Source organism: Rissa tridactyla, chromosome 16 (genome assembly GCF_028500815.1).
Source record: "Rissa tridactyla isolate bRisTri1 chromosome 16, bRisTri1.patW.cur.20221130, whole genome shotgun sequence".
NCBI classification, from domain to species: Eukaryota; Metazoa; Chordata; class Aves; order Charadriiformes; family Laridae; genus Rissa; species Rissa tridactyla.
Window position 1 is genome coordinate 1,588,702 of NC_071481.1, and position 18,376 is coordinate 1,607,077.

General features: G+C 52.2%; 1 protein-coding gene and 1 long non-coding RNA gene across 4 annotated transcripts in view; one reads left to right on the forward strand and one right to left on the reverse strand.

Annotated features, from left to right (window-relative positions):
* Positions 1-9,454, reverse strand: part of PRDM16 (PR/SET domain 16) — a 333,612-nt gene extending 324,158 nt beyond the window's left edge. For all 3 annotated transcript variants that reach the window (XM_054222392.1, XM_054222391.1, XM_054222393.1), the window contains exon 1: positions 9,348-9,454. In XM_054222392.1, the coding sequence (XP_054078367.1) occupies positions 9,348-9,384 (37 nt within the window). In that variant the 5' untranslated portion in view covers positions 9,385-9,454. The remainder of the gene's footprint in view (positions 1-9,347) is intronic.
* A 204-nt stretch (positions 9,455-9,658) lies between these two features.
* LOC128918321 (uncharacterized) lies at positions 9,659-15,437 on the forward strand. The gene is made up of 3 exons (XR_008469497.1): positions 9,659-9,780; positions 10,367-10,646; positions 15,280-15,437. It is a non-coding gene; the product is annotated as an uncharacterized LOC128918321 (long non-coding RNA).
* The last annotated feature ends 2,939 nt before the right edge of the window (positions 15,438-18,376 follow it).

An 18,376-nucleotide genomic window follows, 5' to 3' on the forward strand; every position in this document is an offset into this window, starting at 1 on the left:
CTAACTACTGTTTATGACAGCAGTGGAAGAGGGGGGCGAAAAAACCCATGCATGCAAGGGAACAGATGGCTTATATCCAGTATGGCCCATCTTCTGTATATTACTCCTTTGGAAAGGAAGTCCATGCCACTCCAGAAAACAGCAATCTGTCTCAAATATGCTGAGGTTATATAATTGATCATTCCAGAAGTTGAGGAGAAAAAAAAAAAAAGCTACATTTCTCCATCAGATATCGATCTGCAGGTGCTAAAACTGGATCCCTTTAAACCAGCTATATACCAATATTTGGATATTTTATGCACATACACACAAAACCTCTTGGGTCATGTCCTCAGCTGGTGAAAATTAGTTTCATTGATGTTGATACTGATTTACATGAGTTGAGGATCTGGCCTCTCATTTAAAAAAAAAAAAAAAAAAATCCAGATTTTTGTCAGTTTAACCTCAGTTTTCACAGAAGAGAATTAGGCACATGTGTTCTGCTCAGCCTTATTCACTGATTATACATGCATTTAACCCCAGACTGGGTGCACTTACATATGAAAGACGTATGTATTAACGAAAACAGTAAAGAACAGTTTTGTGGCGAAATCGTGGTGTCTGAAAAATGCCTTGTCTAATGAAGTGCAGGAAATCGAGCTGTGAACGAGAGAAAGAGCCAAGTTCTGTCCCCTGCACTGGCGGGGGTGGGAATCCCACTGAGACCTGGGGGGCTCCGCATCACGGGAGAGGGGCTGGATTTGGCCTTTGCCGCAACCTCATGGAATCCCAACAGAAACCCACTTTTGGGAACATACCGGGAAAGGGATGCGGGCACCCTCCCCTCTTCCCCTCCCACCCTCAGGAGACCAAAGAAAAACTCAGAAGTGCTACAAGACGCCGCACACCGGGCAGCACATAAAGAAAAGGAGAAAAGGGGGATGCGGTATTTGAAATTATGCTGGATTTCATCGCGTTCTTCGTCTGCGCTGCTAGGAAAAACTGCTCCTTGCACTCGCCTTCCCAAAAGCTGGCCTGGCAAACTGGTACAAGTAAATTCAGTTAAAAACAAACTCCCGAGGGAAGCGTGTCTCACTGGGTCCCAACAGCCCATCTTCAAACTGGGGAGCGTCAGACAGACAGGCGGGGTTTTTCTACAGGGGAAGCAACCTATGAATCATTCAATAAAACATACACGCGATAATGAATAGCCAGCCTTCTTTGGTGGTGATAAGATATTTTAACTAAAAACATCAGGGCATGTTTAAAAAATGATTACAAATTATTTTAACAGTGTATTTGCAGAGGGTTATAAAAACAGCTATAATATTTTTGTCTTGGATTCTAGAATTACCAGTGTGACAGCTAATGCAGTAATGATTTGTTTCAAATGCCAGTGTTTAAGCTGTATAAAGCTGATTTTATACATTTTTCCAGTAGGCCGCATTGTAGTTAATGAAATTAAACACACCAATCGCATTTGTCCCCAGGGGATGAGGAACTGAACACGCCACCGGTTTATTTTTTTATTAAAATAAATTGCAGCCAGCAAGATGGACTAATTGCATACAGAATTGAAAAAGAAACATTCCATTGATATAATTAAGCCAATTTTCATGGACAAAAACAGTTATAGTGGATATAAAATAAGCAGAGCATTCACTACAGTTTGACTTCTCCCCACCCTCTGTATTTTGTACAGAACATTAACTATTAAACAAATATGTATCTCAAACGGGCTGACAGCGTTATCTAATAATGATGGCTAAATTGATCCCAATAACTGACGCCGGGGCATTGTGTCTCAGAGCTTTGGTGAGAGAATTCGTGAGCCAAAAAAAGCAGACCGGCAAAAAACCTACCGCATCCAAATATTACCTTAAAGCAAAACACCTGAAAGATGGAAAACTATCGAGACACAAAAAAATAAATCGCCACCCAGTTTATTTCGCTCTGACACTTCACCCCGAACGCTTGGGAAGTCGCTTTTCCCGGAGAGCCGCGGTCCAGCCTCCCCCAGCTCTGCCCGTGGGGTTACAAAAAGCAAATGGGTAAGAGAAGATGAAGTCTTTCCACACCAGCTCAACAGAGACCGAGATTTACCGTGATAGAAGCATTATTCTGTGGCCTACTGGAAATAATTTGGCTGTCTCACTCCATTTTCAGCTGGAAAATGTCTCCCTGAGAGGGCCAGTGGCCTTGTTTGCAGTGCAGGAGTGGGTTTGGTGGCACAAAAAAAAAAAAAAGTCTTTACTCACTTTCTGTCCCAAACCTGGGTGAAGCACGTCTTTTGGGGTGACGTGATGAAAGCTCGTCCACCCTCTGAAGAGAAACTCTCCTTTCTCCCGCTGTCCTGCACACCAAGCACTGCTGAACAGAGCAACTGGGAACCGGCACCTCTGCACAGAGAAACCCTTTGCTCCATGAAAAAGGAGTTCAGGTTCTAGCCCTACCTGCCCGTGTCAAGCACACATCACGACCCTTACCGCAGGGAAATTTCTTCCCAATCACAAAAAAGTAAAAATAAAAAAATCAAGCTGCTTATCCAGGGTATGAGCATTCAGAAGCACGAAGAAGTACACTCGTTCCAGGGATGAAAATCATATTTCATTTTTATTAGCAAAGAGGGTCACATCATTCACTGAGTGAAGAGAAGGAAAAAAAAAAAAACGTCTTCAGGACAGGGACGCTCTGTTACAGATTTGGACGCTACATAATGCACAACCTACTGCAATAAAAATATAAATAAACAGCCCATGAGTAGGTAGTGGTGATGCATGAAAATCCATTAAGAAAATAAAAGAAATAATAAGGTCATAGATCTTTTCCACTATGACATCCCTGACCTGAAATTCCTCCAGAAAAAAAAAAAAAAGAGAGGCATATTTAAGATCAGAAAACACAGCAGTAATTTTGGTGTGGAATGCCGTGCAGTACTGACATATCAACAGGCTGTTATCCAGAGAGTGGAAACAAATGTGTTTGCACATATCCTTCAGATGTCTTCGTTCTTAACTGCCAACGGACATCGTATGCCTATGTATTTCTTGATATGCTGGGTACTCACCCCTAACAGGATTAAAAATATCTTTTGGGAAATAGGCAGGAGAAAATCATTGTTCAGCTAAGATTTTGATGCTTTCAGTTAGCATTCGGAATTGCACAAGTTTATCATTTAAATAATCTCTAACTGGAAAAAAAATAAACATATCCAGTAATAGTGGGAGAGCCATCAAGTTGTAGAAACAAAGCGTGAGCTTGCCCTGGCCCACAGAGAGCACGTACAGCCTTAGATGCCATCAGCCTTGCGCTACGGAAGAGGCCTAGATTGTAAATACAGATTTTTCTTTCACTAAACCATTTCATACAGCAGTTTACTGCAGCAGAGGGTGGGAGGGAATAAAACAGAGAGAATTTAAGTTTTACAGTTAGAAGGGCAAAAGCAGATCTGAAAAATGTTGGTTTTTTTCCTGATCAAGTCCATCACACACGCTGCCTCCGCTTCCCCAGCTCTGCCACGGAACTAACACACGTCCCCACCGTCAGGGTGGCTACTGAGCTTTGCCTCATTAATGTTTGCAAACTTCTTTAGGCCTTTGTCTTTGAAGCACTGTATTAAATAGCACAGGGCTTTTATAAAATACATAATCCATAATAATCATAGCCGTAATAACAATAATAATACTTTTTACTCAATAGGGCCTTTCCGTCTGAGAATCTCAGGGTGCTTTACAGACATTAATGAAGGCAGCCGTGCCACAGAAGGATATTTCCCTCCTGAACAGAAGACGCCCTTGTCATTCCCTCCAGGTATGTGGGCTCGGAGTCGAGCCCGTCTGCAGGCAGGTGCGAGCCCTGCGCGGCGGCAGGCGGGAGCATTCCTCCAGCACCGGTCATGGAACGGTTACATCCGACCAAGGAGCCGGGGTATGATTACAGTGAGCAGCAGCGATGAATTACACTGCTCCTGTGTTGTGAAATCCTAGCTCCTGCGGTGCATTTTGCCTAGAAGCGAGTGGAGATTGTGTGTGCCGCAGGTACACTTGGCTTTCTCCCGCTGGATGGTTCAGAATCCTGCCCATTTCAAAGTCTTATTAGACCAGTAATGTATGACTGAACACTGGCCGGTGTCTCTGTGCGGGGAACAGAAGAGCAATTCTTTGCTCTTTCTGATCTGTGTCTTCATCAGGTATTTTTAATAGCAACCTTTAGAAATACGCTTGCTTTAATTTTTTTCCCCTTAGCTCGTTAAAGACCTAATTTGCTGTTGTTGAACTTGAACTTATACTGCAGTTCCAATACAAAGTCTAAAAATAAGGCAGCTTTATTTGTTGTTAAACAAAGTTTGTAAAATACAAGTCACAGTTCCTGCAAGTAACACGCTGCTTCATGATCACACAGTACCTGAGATTTTACCATGTGTTATAAGACCTTTGTACATGCATTGTCAGCCCGACAGACAAATGCATTTGCATAGACACATTTTGCATCCACACGGTGTTTTTAGAGGACACAGGAATTTAGTGAAATTGGAATAACGTACCATTCTTTGATGCACTTTATAAACTTGCATTTATATACGCACACACAAATGCACACACAGATGTGATACAAACACACGTGGATAAAACGTGACCCGCACTTCACACACAAACTGCACGGACACCGGCGAGCATTGACTTTATCGCAGGCCAGAACTCAGTCCCCAATTTCTGCGTCTTCAGTTCTGGCACTTTGGCACCTTAAACCTGCGAGTCTGCGGGCAAGTTCAAAGTGTGTCCCACGTCAAATAACCAGCTCGTTCCTCCCGTTTGCCAAGTTCCTTCCCAGGACAAGGGAGAAGGAAGCGCTTTGCAGTTATTCCCTCTGCTCTATCTCAAATACATCAAGCAGGGAGGGCGGGTGAATTGATAAATTATATTTGTAGAATTTGGATTTTTTTTCCCTATTTTATTTTTTTTTAAAGACTAAACTGATCTTAAATCCTCGGTAATTTTTGTTGAAACGCTAATTACACATCACCTTAATTAGCGGATCACCCCCCCACCCCCCCCATCCCTTTCCCTGCCCGGCATCCCTAATTGCCTAATTGAAGAGATCCGGGGCAGGGCGGGGGAGGGCGAAGCGCCGGCGGGGACCCAGCGCCGGCGGCCTCCGCGCCATCCCGCACCTGCGGAGCGCTGCGCGGGGCTCCGCGCACACCGGCGCGGCGCTCCCAGTCCCGGGCCGCGGCGGCAGCGCGGCTCCTCGCCGCCTTTCAGCCGCCTCCGGGGGCGGTTTGTCCGTCTACTGTCAGAGCTGGGCTCCCGGAGCTCTGGGCAGAGGAGGCGGCAGGCTTGGAGATGTAAAAAAAAAAATACCTAAAACCCCGAAACCGCCGCAAATTTTCGCTCTCCGCGTGTTCCGGTATGGGAACCGTCCGCTCAAGCACAAACAAGCGGCACGCCGAGAAGCGGTACCGAGATCCAGCCCCCGCCGCTCTCCCGCTCCCTTGTCCCTCCACCGTCTCATCAGCCTTAATTAAAAAACTAGCAGCGAGCGGGAAGCCGGTCCCCTCCGAGGGCGAAGGCTGCAGCCGAGGAGCAGGTACCGGGGCCGGCGGGGCCGGGATCGCCGCCGGTTCCCCGTCACTCCAGCCCGCCCCGGAGGATGCAGCAGCGCTGGCTGAAAACTCGGGCTCGAAACTTTGACTTTGTCCTATTCCTAGTAACGAAAGGCAAAAGCGGGACTGCACAAACACTGGCCAGCCTTTTCCAGCACCAACATTTATTTAGAACCTGAGACCCAACAAATTCCCACCCGCGTGTGTGGGTCGGAATTATATTTGCACTCTGCAAAAGTAATTGAGGGATTTCGAACGGGAACGAATTTCCTTTAAAAGTGCAGCGCCGAACCCATTTATTTGCCGCCTCTCCACCTTCTCACCAATACAAAAGAGACCGTCAGCTATTGTAGAAGCTTCTCCCCGGTCACCAGTATTTTATTTTCTCGCTAGAGGAGGCGGCCCACCGGCCGCAGGGGCACGGCATGGCCCTCTGCTACCTGCCTGCTCCAGCAGAAACCCCTTCGGGGCTCCGGCTCGCCGAGCCCCCCAGGAGCGCCGGGCACATGCACCAGCCTTCGGGGCCCCTCCTAAACTGAAGAGCCCGAGGGGTGCAGGGGGGTGCGGGGGGTGCCCGCCCGCCGGCAGCGCTCACCTGGAGCGCCCATGGGCCTGCTGCGCCTCCTCGCACCCCGACCGAGCCCCGCTCCTGATTTACAGCCATCGCTAAAGACTTCCACCCCCAGAGGGGAGCGATAAAGCGAGCGAAAACCATTCCCCATCTCTGGTTCAGCTCCGCCGCCTCCGGTACCTGCCTTTCTCCTGGGGAGCCGGGTTAAAATTCCCGAGAATTTCACCCAAACCCCCACCCCAGCGCGCACACGCACGTTCTTCCCTTTCCCAAGCCAGGTAATAGAGTCGAATTCCCAGAGGAGCCTCACATCTGCTTAAAATATTGTCCAATGAAATGAAATTCTACAACATATTGTGTTTTTAATATACTGTGGACCGCTGCCTTGCGTGGCTCGCCGGCCGTGCGTCGCTTTTCCCGGGATATGTGCGGGCATTAATCAATAGGAGCGCACGCCGGCGGAGGCTGCAGCACCCCGAAGTGCGGGCGGAGAGGGGTGCTTGGGCAAGGACGGAGCTATTTCGTGCCCTAACTCAAATTCTCGCTACCTTGCCGATGTAAATACAGCAAGATCCGTACACTCGTGTCCGTGTTTAATCTGTTTTGCAAATAAATACTCCTGGGATATTGAAACCTTAGCTTTGGACTACTGTTTTGAACTGTGATCCCTAAAAAATCCTCAGCTGAAACCCCATAAACCGTTGGGCCTTGTATTGTATTAAACACCTGATTTTAATCAGAGCTCAGCCTTCCAAAGAGACACTTCCAGTCGGTATTAGCAGCGCTCACTCGGCGAGCGGAGCTTTGGGGGCTGCAGCTCCTGCTGCTGAAGGGAAGTGGCTGCTCCCAGGCGCAGAAGTCCCAGCTCATCTCCCCAGCACTTCAGAGAGCCAGGCGCTGAAAAACCCCCCGGTCCTCAAGCGGCAGAAGCTCGCTTACCGCCCCCGAGCCAGGGGAGCTCACCGCGGGGGGAGGCCGGCGCAATGTGCGCGGCTCGCAGCGCGCTGGGACGCGGCCGGACCCCGCACTGGGCACCCAGCTGCAAAAAACCCGGACCCTGCACTGGGCACACGGGCACCCAGCTGCAAAAAATAATAATAAAAAAATCCGTGCCTTTTGCAGACGCAAAAAGAGAGAGAAGGAGGGAAAAAATAAAATAAAAGGGAAAAATAAAAAAGAGAAATATTCCACTCTATTCAACCTCGCTTTCACAGCCAAGAGAGCTCTAAAAATTACTCTTTCCCTTAACAACCTAAACATTAAGTGCTGACTTTTTTCTTTTGGGAAAAAAAAAAAGTTATTATTTGAACGGGGCCGTTTTAAGAGTATGTGTATCGGGAAAAAAATTAAAAATCCCAGGATTGATTGCAAGACAGCTTCCCAAATGGCGTGGCAACGGTGTGGTGACAATGTTGATCACGGGGACTGTGAACCATCCCGCCCGCGAGCAGCGTTTGTGGGGGCAGGAAGGCGTCCGGGTGTCCCCCAGAGCCGCGGCGGTGTGGGGAGCGGGGGCACCCGAACGGGGCGCTTTGGGAAATGCGGCCACACTAAGGCAAATCGTCGCGGCCTCGGGGTCGCCGCATCGTGTCGCGGAGCGGCGGTGGGTGCTCGGCGACCGCCAGCAAACTCGGTCCCAAAGCCGTTTTGGGTTTTTTTTTGTTTTTGTTTTTTTTTTTTTTTTTTTTTTTAAAGCAAACCGGGCTGTGCTCTGCCGGGCAGGGACCGTGTCCCCTCCGGGGCGGGGGTGCTGCCGCTTACACCGGGAGCCGGGACCAAGACCCGCAGCAAGAAATGCCCGCTGACCTTGAGGAGCTGAAAAGGCTCCCGAATAACGAACTTGAATTACAAAATAAACGTTTTGAGCCCACGTGCGAGCGCGCTGCGTTCGCTCCCGCCGCCCCTGACCCTTCCCCAGCCGGGGCTTGAAACGGCGCCCGGGATTTAACCCAAACCGGCGTTTTTCCCCGCAGGGCCGGGGACGCGGTGCGGGAAGCGATCCCCGCCGAGCTGCCGCGACCTGCGGCAAGGGGGGGTGGGGTGGGGTGCCGGGGAGCCCCCCACGACCGCATCCTCCAGCTCTTAACGCCTCCACGTCCGCCCGAAAGCCTCCGAAAGCGATTTAACCCAACCGGGCGCCGCTACTCTCCTCATCTTCCTCTCCGAGCGCTACCACCAGAGTTTTTAGCAGGGCGCAGACTGCGCTGGAACTTCTGCAGCCTCCAGATATTTCGCACAGAGACAGAGCGAAACAGAAACTAAATAATAATAATAATAATAACGATAGTAATAATAGTAGAGGAGTACAGACAGGCTGCCCGGGCACCGGGATCCTCTGCTGCCTAACAGTGAATCGGCGAGGAAAGAGACCGAGCGTTTGCGGCTGGACTCTGCGGGGGCAAAAAAGCCCCGTCTTTCCTACAAAAGCCACACTCTCCTCCTCTGAACATCCAGCCTAAAAACGATTCGAAAAGACAGAAAGGGAAAAGGGTCCGGTGGAAGACGGAGGAAAAAGCTGCGCGAGACTTACGAGCTGCAATTCCACCCCCAAGTAAATTTTAAAAAATTAAAAATTAAAGACACTCCCCCACACTCCCCTCCCCCAGACCTTCTTAACCCCCAGCTGGGACACCCGAGCTGCGTTCAGGATCTTCCCTCTGGACCTGCGAATCCAAAGCCCCTCACTGAGAGCGGATCCATTTTTTTGCTACAAATTCTCTTCCTTCCCTCTCCTCGATAATTGTTCCCGAGACTAGAAGGGGTTTCTTCCCCCCCCCCCCGTCTCTCTCTCTCTCCCCCCCCCCCCCTCCAGCGTTAAGTCTCTCCGGCAGATGCCAAACACAGACCTCTAGCGCCCACTATTTCAAAAGCCAGGAATATTATTTCACAAGACTTGGAACGACTCAATAAAAAAAAAAAAAAAAAAAAAAAAAAGTTGCTATCCCCTTTCGTCAACTTCCAGCTAACTTTCGCTTTTCTCCCCCGGCTCCGCGCCGTTCCGCGCTGCTCCGCGGCGCGCCGTAGCGCGGCGCGGAGCAGCGCGGAACGGCGCGGAGGAGCGCGGGACACCCGGTCTCCGCGCAGACGGGGAGGGAGAGGGTCTTGCAGCCCCCGCAGCCCCCGGCCCGGCTCCGAGCCCTCCCGCCCCGGCCGCCGGGGAGGTGGGAGGCGGAAGAATGGAGAGAAAGGACCTACTTTTGGGCAGTTTTCTCGCCCGCGCCTTGGATCTCATCGTGTCGGCTTGTGGATTCCTCTCCTCCTCCTTGAGCCCAGAAGCAGCTACACACTATCTTCATCTCCCAAGCATTGTCAGTTTGGACACCTTCGCACATGCGCACAGAGCATTCAATCTGACACCCTCACCAGGGCCAAAAAAACTTTCCAATGTATTCATCATCATCAGGGTGGTTGGGTTTTTTTTTTTTCGGTGGGCTGTTTTTTTTTTTTTTTTGTCCTATCCTCTTCTTCAGACCACTTATCTCTGCCCCCTCCTCTCTCCCGGCACCATCACAGCCTTCCCCTGATCTGCCCCTTTAAGAAAAATCAGCCCTCTCCGCTCCTAACCCTCCGCACACTGACCTTACACACTGGACAATATTTAAGGATCAAGGTGCCATCCTATAAAGAGGTGATTATCATTATATTCTTATTATTACTACTACTACTAAATCGCAATGCTATAGAAAGAGTTTGTTAATGGATGTCATCTTGTAATTGTACCGATTTTAGACGTGCTTTTATTTTTGATCTGAAAAATATTTATTTACAGTAACTTTTCAATCAGTGTCTGTCTTATTTTCTTCCTTTTTACCCTTTCCCCCTTTCTTGCCCCCTTCGGCTCGGGGAGGAGGGGTGTGTGTGCGTGTGTATAACTTTTAAAATAACGTAATTTGCGCTTTTGTGTTTCGCCGTCATTTCTCGCGTTTCTACCGGCGTATTTCAGCTCAACACCGGCTCGGAAGCGGGTGCGGTTCCATTTCTCTGTGTTTATGAACGTTTTTGACCCAGAACGCGAACCCCACGCTCTCGCTCCCCTTTTCCCGTTGCGGGGCGGGAGCGGGGAGCGCGGACCGGCCGCCGCCGCTCCCGCGGAAGCTCCGCGCTTCCCGAGCCGGGATGCGGAGTGGAGGGTCCCCGGGCCCCGAGCTCCCCGCCGGGCAGCGCGGAGCTTCCGCGGGCAGCGGGTACCGTGCCGCTTTTCTTCTGCCTTTCAGGTGGAAGGCAGCGCTCTGGGAATCGCTTCCCGAGGGACGGGGGAAGCCGGGAGAGGCGCGGAGACCCGGGAAAAGTGGGGAGAGGAAGGAAAAGCCACCCTGGAGCCATCCCGCAGGACCTGCCCGCCGGCCCCGGCAGCGAAGGTAGCGAGAGCCCCGGCTTTGAAGAAAGGAGCGAAGTGTAAATAGCCCGATGATTGATGTGCTGTCTTTGACTGCGGAGAAAGCACTATTTTAATTCAAGTGGCCAGGTCAGATGGTCACGGAAGAAGGTTGAAAGGTAGGATTTAATGAGATTAATATGGAGAGAGAGAGAGAAAGCGCGCGCCTTCATAAACATTCAATAAAATAATCGGGCGAGGGGAGAGCGCTCTGATTTGCGCTCGAGGTGCTAACCCGGACCGGGGCTCAGCCAGCAGAAAAACCGGGAGCCCTCTCCCTGAAGGGCATTGCAAAAACAAAGCAAAACTTCTGTGGGTGCGTCAGGTCTCTGCTGGAAGCCATTCTGCCAGCTGCACTTTTGCCCTGCAGGTGGAACTGGGGAGGGGAGGGGGGAATATTCTTGCTAATTACCGGTTTTCCCCTCCTCAATAAACTCTTTAATTGCAAATGGGAGCAGGGCCCTTTCAGATGCTACCTGGGAGCCAGCGCTAAAGGGAAGGGTGGCGGAGCAGGAGCCCAATAAATACGTTTGAAGGGAACTTGCAGCCACGTGTCGCCTAAAATGTTGAAATGGTGCCCGTGAATTCCTTCCCCGAGGACGCGCGGGGCACAGGTAGCCGTTTCACCGCACGGCCGGCACCCCGAGCTCGGAAAAACAAGCTCTTGCGGTCTCCGCCGGTGAAACAGGAGCTCGAATGTTTCCCAATCCATTGAAATATTTCTCCCAACGACCTCGGGCGCTAGAGCTGCTTCCCGCACCCACCCCGCCGAGCCCCTCGCGGGACGGACAGATTTCAGCTCGAAAATATCGTCCCGGGTTATTTATTCCGGCGGTTTTCTGGCAGAAGACCCCGGACCTGCTCAGCCCCGACCCGAAGCCAAGCCCCGAAGCCCGCGGCTAGCCAGCACAGGTTGCCCCGCTGGCCGCGTCCCCCTCCCCGAGCCGGGAAAACAAAGGGCACGGAGGGCCCGAGCCACTCGCCGCCGGGCCGGGACCCGCGGCCGGTGCTCGCCCGCCGCCCTCCGCCACTAGCCCGGCTTTTGTTTTCGTGCCAAAACCTCCCGCATCCCCAGCGTTCAGATTCCCCCTGGGAAACAGCTCCCGCGGGAAATAAGCGCGCACCGGCGGACCCGCTCGCAGATATTTTGGGGGACGCAAAGGGCTTTCGGGGGTGTCCGGAGGGGGCGGGTGGGGGGGTTCCACAACCCTTTAGCTGATGCTTCTACAAACGAAGCCACAGAGAAGCGATCGAAAAGTCACCGTGCGACCTGGCACCAGCCCTGCCGAGGCGAGGGTCGGGGTTGCCCTCAGCTCGCCTCGGAAATCAGGATTAGGTTTTTTTTCCCCTTGCCTTTCCCCTCGCTCTGGCCGCGCTGCTCCCGGGTCGAGGAGAACGGCTCGCCGGGCCGGAGCGGGGCTCCCCCCGCCTCGGCCCGCTTTTATCGAGGCAGCAGGAAAAAAGAAATTTAAAAAAAAAAAAAAAGGAACGAATTTTTAGCGGGAGGTGTCGGGGAGCGCTGGCTGCGGGGCGTGCGGGAGGCGACGGGCCGCCAGCGGGGTCCCCGCCGGCAGCGGCCGCCCGCCCCCGGCAACGGGCCCCGCTTCACAAGCTCGTTTTAGGGAAAAAACGCTCTCGAGGAGACACGGTTGGGAGCCAGGGCAGGAGCCGGAGGCGGGGGGGGTGCTCCGGGGGCAGTGTGCCCTCTCGGGACACGCTCTTCCGTCCTGCGCCTACAGAGGTCGATCCATGGCTGCCAAGGGTGCCTTGCTGCATTCCAGACGGGAATCCCCAGGGGGAAGGAGCAGGGCTACCGAGGGTGGGCACAGCAAATCCCCCCAGCAAGGTGTGCAGCTGGGGGCCGGGAAAAACCCCGCAGCCCCCCCCGCCCCGGGCTCCCCCCGGCGTTCCTGCCTGGCCAGCCGAGCATCCTGCGGCTGCCACCGGCTTTTACAGCCTGCACCTGTCTGAGTGAGTGTCGCTTCCACGGAAAATGGCAAGTTAATTAGCGTGGAGGAAGGGAGAGGGGCCAGGAAGCTTCTCGACTCCCTTCCCCCGTCCTCCTTCCTTCCCCGGGTCAGCCCCGGTGTCTGCCAAGGACCTGGCACAGGGAGCCCACGGCCCCGCACGCCCGGGGGGACACGAGTGGTCCCCAACCCGGGGCGAGTTTGCGAGGAAAAAATCCCACGGCGACCCTGGGAGTTGGGGGGGAAGACCCCCCGGAGGCGTGCCTTTTTCCGCCGAACCTTGATAATTATGTCCCCCGGGGAAACGAGCAGCTTTTCCACTTCCCGCCACACGCGTGTCAGGGCAGAGGGACCCCACCAGAGTCCAGTCGGGGGCGGGGGGGCAGGTCTGGGGGTGCAGGCGAGCCGAGGGCAGTGAAATGCGCCTGTTCTAAGTTTATGTCATCCGCCCTCGCTCCTGTTTGCACCTTCATCTCCGCTTCCTCGCCCGGCGAATAGACATTTCAACACGCAAACACCGCAGCGTGCCACATGCGTTTCAAGGGGGCTGCAGCGCTGCGAGGCGGGGGGGCGCGGGAGGGGTGTAATTTACGGGTGGGTTGCCTGGTATTTTCGCTACAGAGCGCACACACCCCTCCCCATTTCCTAGGTATTTTATGAAGCCAGCTTTGAAAAATACTGCTCCAGGTGAAACTTTTGCGTGAGAACGCTCCCGGATCGATTTTGTTCCAAACCAGATGTAACGGCGCTGCGTGTGTCCGTCCCGGGGGTGCGGGTGGGCACTCGGGGTTGTCACCCGTCCGGCAACCGGGGACGGGGGAGGGAAAAGGCGTTTTGCGAGTTGTTATGCACGAGCATTTTTAAGCAGTAAAGAAGATTAAAATGGTTGAGATAGTCCGGCTTGTCCGGGAGCTGCCGCACATACAGAGTCACCCCTTTCCCTTCCCAAGGATTTTCGCATAAATTACTTATTGTTTCTGCGCAACATCGCGGGGAGATTAGACCAAGAATTAATATTTTAAACTACGCAAGATCCCCGTGGCATACGACGGGGCTGCTCTCCGTTAGGGTCAGCGAGCCCCGGCCAGATTAGGCGGTAAGAATGTCACACGCTTCCCTAGAGATTTTTCCTTTCTAATCTGCCATTAATAAGCGGAGGAAGCACACACACAACCGCCACATTGTAATTAGGCTCTGCCTTAAATCCACGCAATCAAAGAGCAGTTTGCCTTTCATCCCCGCCGGTGCCAAGGAATTTCAACACCTCTCCGACGCGGTTTAAAGCCCCCGTTCCCTGCGTGATGCTGGCGCAAGGGGGCAGTTAAGGACAGCCGGGAGCGCGGGGTCAGCGGCGGGAGCGGGGCCGGGAGCCCCCCGGGGGCGGGCGGGCTGTGCCCCCACCGAGCAGCCTTCGGCCCTCCGCCGAGCCGGCCGGCGGGGAGAAAGTTTGTTTGCTTTCCCAGCCCCGGCTCCGCTGCCGGCGCTCCGCGGCTGGGGCGAGGCGGCGGGAGAAGGGAAGGAGAAATAAAAATGAAAAAAAATTAAAATAGTTAAAAAATTAAAGTATCAAAGGCTGGCTACAGCCTGCCCGCGGTTACGAGCCGGAGGAAGCCCGGGCTGGCGAGCACCCGAGCCGGGCTCACCCCCCCGGCCTCGCCGGATCCCCGCAGCCGGGCTGGAGGGGCCGGCACCCCCCGAGGGAGTCGTGCGGGAACAGGTCTCAGTCCCTCCTTACACCCAGGTAAACAGTGATTTAGGGTCGCTCCGGGGAGGGACATCGTCACCCAAACACCCGAGTGGCTCCTTTCCTGAAGAAACCTATTTGCACACTCATTGGTTTAAAAACATTTTTTACCCGAAAACCTTTGAGAAGCTCCAGAACAAACACTCCGAGAAAATCAGAAGTGTCCGCATTTTGTACATAAAAAAAGTCACCCTTACCGATCCTCTTCGCAATGAAATACATGGGGGGGGATAATATTAATATCATTGCAAAATCTGTGCATGTATGTTACTGTCCTGCAGCTCACTTTCCTGATACTTAAGCTACGCTGAAATCGGTCTTTGCATCAATATGCGTTTATCAGACTTTTTTTTTCCTCCTTATTTCTAGAAGAAAACACTGGCTCCTCTGGCCATGAAAAAATACCGTGTAAATTGCCATTTAAGATTTTTCAAAAAACATGTTCAGCTATAAGAATTCCTTTGAATTCGTTACACTCCACCATGCAAGGCTACGCCTTGCTGGTCCAGGGTAAGGTAAAAATGCATGTCCTAAAATGAAAAGTCGTAAAAAGAAAAGCAACATTTACATTTGAATATCTAACTTGAACAGTATTATAATTACAATCGTAAAAGATAGTGCACTGTTGTCTTTAAAACGCCAGCCTATGAACAGACAGTTTTCGGAGGATGTAAACACAGCAGTTTTAATCACGACGGTCTCGCGGAATGAAGGGAAATTAAGGATTTATAGCAATTTTTTTAGACGTTTGATCAAAATATTTTTGCCCGGAGAACGCTTGCCAAATGAAAGCAAAATGGAAATGATGGGCGCTGTAATTCTGCGAACAGTTTTGTCATGGAAGGAGCCCAAGTCCCCGGCGTCCCAGGGCAGAGGGTTCTCCCTCCCCTCGGGCTTCGGGAACGGTCCCCTGCCGCGGGGGGTGACACAGGGAAGCGGGTATTCGGCGAGCAATTTTTCGATCAAACATTTTGCAACCGAAATCGGGTATTTGGAAGACGCTAAAACGATCTCTCTCGCCTTTCTTCTCGAAATTAACAGAACTGCCCCCGCCTGAAAGGTCCAAGCGAGCTGTAACCCGCGGCGGGGACGGGGCACGGTAACGGCTGGTGGGGGGCAGCGGCGGAGGGACGCCCCCTGCCCCGGAGGGACCCCCCCGCCCTTCTTCAGCGGCTCCGGAGCCACCGCCAGCAGCTCGGGCACCAGCCCCGGGGGTGCGACCCGGGAGGAGAATTTCTGTAATTAAATGTTACGGGGGGAGGTGAGCGAACCGAAACCCGTCCAGATTTCACTCGCCGAAGATCGGTGCCCTCCCAGCTCTGGGGGTGACACCCCCCCTCCCTCCCCTGATGCTCCCCCAGCCCCGGAGGAGCCCCCCCCTTGCTCCCCGATCCCTCCCACAGGGACTCCCGGTCCCCGTGTGCGTACGGGGGGGGCATCAGTCCCCGAAGCGCTGCTCCCTCGCCAGCCCGGCGATGTGGGGGGGGCCAAGGCGGCCCCGCTTCTCCCCCCGCCTTCACCGCCCTCCGCAGGTGCGGAGCCCGCGCGGGTTACGCGCCCGCTTTGCTTGCGCTTCCCCCGGCTACCGACGGCTGCAGCGGAGCTAGCTGTATAATTATTAGCTATTAATTGAGTTCAAGACCTTTTATGGCTATGGGAAATGAGGAGTCCGACCACTAATCCCGAGAAGGGTCTGCGCACAGCCAAGAGCTATGAAAAAGCCATCCAGGGCTGGCTGGGCCCGGCCTGACACAATGCCCCTGGGGGCGGGGGAAGCATTAGCGAAAAAAATTCATTAGGTGAAAATTATAGAAACTTTAAACCGATGGATTTATTTACGAGATCCCTTTGGGGGCTGCCACTCGAGAGCGGGGGGGGGGGCGGGGAGAAGGGGGCAGAGGTGCGAGCGCCTCACGGCGATGCCCAGCTCGGGCAGGGGGCGACGGGGGCTACCTCAGGGCTACCGCCGGGCTTCCCCGCTCGCCCCGCCGAGCCGGTGCCCGGCAAAGGTGAGGAGCGACGGGCCGGCCTGCTCGGCGGCTCCCCCCGCTCCGCACCCCCATCGAGCAGTGGGGTTCTTCTTACCGATTCAGTTTCCATATAGCCTTATCTTTACACGCTTCCACCTTCCAATTAAACTTCCCCCAAATTGCCAAAAGCCTGATTTGCATGCAAGGGACTCCGTTCAAAGATGCTAACTTATTGTCTCCCCTCAGAACTTAACATTTCTCTCTTCAGTTCCCACTTGAAAGAAGTTTTAGAACAGTATTCAAAGACTGTCCAAACGAACAAAACCTTCCCCTTTGCTAGGGAGAGAAATCCGGTGTATTCAATAAGAGGGCATATTCTCAGAAGTTTGCAGATTTGGTTTTAAAGGCTGTATTGTTCGTGCCTTTTTCCTGAAACTTTTTTTTTTTTCCAGAGAACGGCTCACATGCCTGCAAAGGATTATTAAAATAAAACATCATAGAGTTGTTGGTTTCTTTTTTTCTTCTCTCCCTTTTTCACTGTTTAGAATTACTTTTCTGGAAGAGCTTTCCAAGCATCCCGCCCGCCCCCCCAAGTCATAATTAAGAACACTTTTTTTTTTTCCTAGCAAACAGGAAAAGTAAAGAATCAACCCCCTTTCCAAATGCTCCTTTTTCCTTTAAACACTAACAGAGTTCTCCTCTTCGGAAACACTTATCTGTTACAAATACACCTGAAAATATTCTCGGTGCTGAATAGATGTTGTCCATCTACAGCAGAACAAATTAAAGCAGTGAGACTCTCACACCGGGCGAAGCTAGCAGCATCTCTGCAAGCATAAAATAAACGCAGATTACAATTCTTCCTGGGTTTTCAAAAGCTGTTTAAAGGGTGACAGGATCTCTGCCTTCAAATCCCTCCCTCCCATCCCCGCATTTTTCTTTTTTAAGATTAAAAGAAGATGATCCAATGAGCTGAGGACGCAGAACTCCTTTTGGGAACGCGATAAACTGCAAAAAGCCAGTGGCAACCCATTTATGATTAACTCCTTTCTATAAAGGTGCATAATGGAAGCAAACAGGGACCCGACGGGACACGCACATATTTTATTCATTTAATACAAAGCAGCTTTTTTTTTTTTTTTAAAAAAACCACTTTAAAAAAAACCGTGGCGCAGAGCAAAACTCAAGGGCCGGGGGGGGAAAAGAACCAACAAAAAACCATCAACCAACCCAACAACTTATGGGGTGTGATGTGATTTTGCCGTGATCCTTCGCTCGGCAGCGAGGGTGCGCAACGCCCCGCGGGGTGCGGGGGGACAGCGCGCCCCGGGCCGCGGCCGAGCAGCCTGGGCTGGGGGGCTGGGGGGAAGACAGGACCACCCCGGCCCCCCCGGGACCCCCAGCCCCATGCGTGTTCCGGAGCAGGGGGGGGGTGACAGCCCCGGCCACCCCTTTCCTTGGGGGGATTCCCCCCCCCAGCTTCACCTGAGTGTCCCCCCCCCAGAATCCCGCTGCCCCCCCCGTACCCAGGCAGCCGCTCGGGGCCATCCCGATTTCTCCATCTCCGGAGACCCTCCTGCCTCAGCAGAGCACCAGCAGCTCCGAGTCCTTCCCCCGCTAACCTTAAAAGCGGTATAAATCCTCCCATGAAATAATATAAGTGTGCACGGAGTACAAAGGGCTCCTGTCCTCGGGTTTGTAGATCATAACCAGAGATGGGAAAGTATTTAATAGCACCCTTTAAGTGACTGGTGTCGCCTCCATATATCCCAGTCCAAGAGAAAGCCACCACGACCAAAAATAAATTATTATTTTTTTTAACTCTAGGGAACCAAGAGTTCATTTAGATTTACGAATTAATGAAGACTTATTGTAGAAAGAAACTGTAAGAACATGTGTTAAAACGCACCAGAAAGAATTTCATCGATTTCCATGAGAGGTGGATTGTATCCAGGAAGAATGAGTCAACTTCATTCCTTGAGTAAAACTCACTGAAGTGAATTACTCTAGGCATAATTTGGATCATCTTGTTCCCCCCCCCATTTCATGTACTGTCGTCCAGCTAATTAGATCTTCAGTGTTATTATGCATTAGACAGAGCTAAACGGGATTTTTTTTAAAAAAATCTTTTTCATCACTGGAAAATAGTGATTTGAAAAATATATATT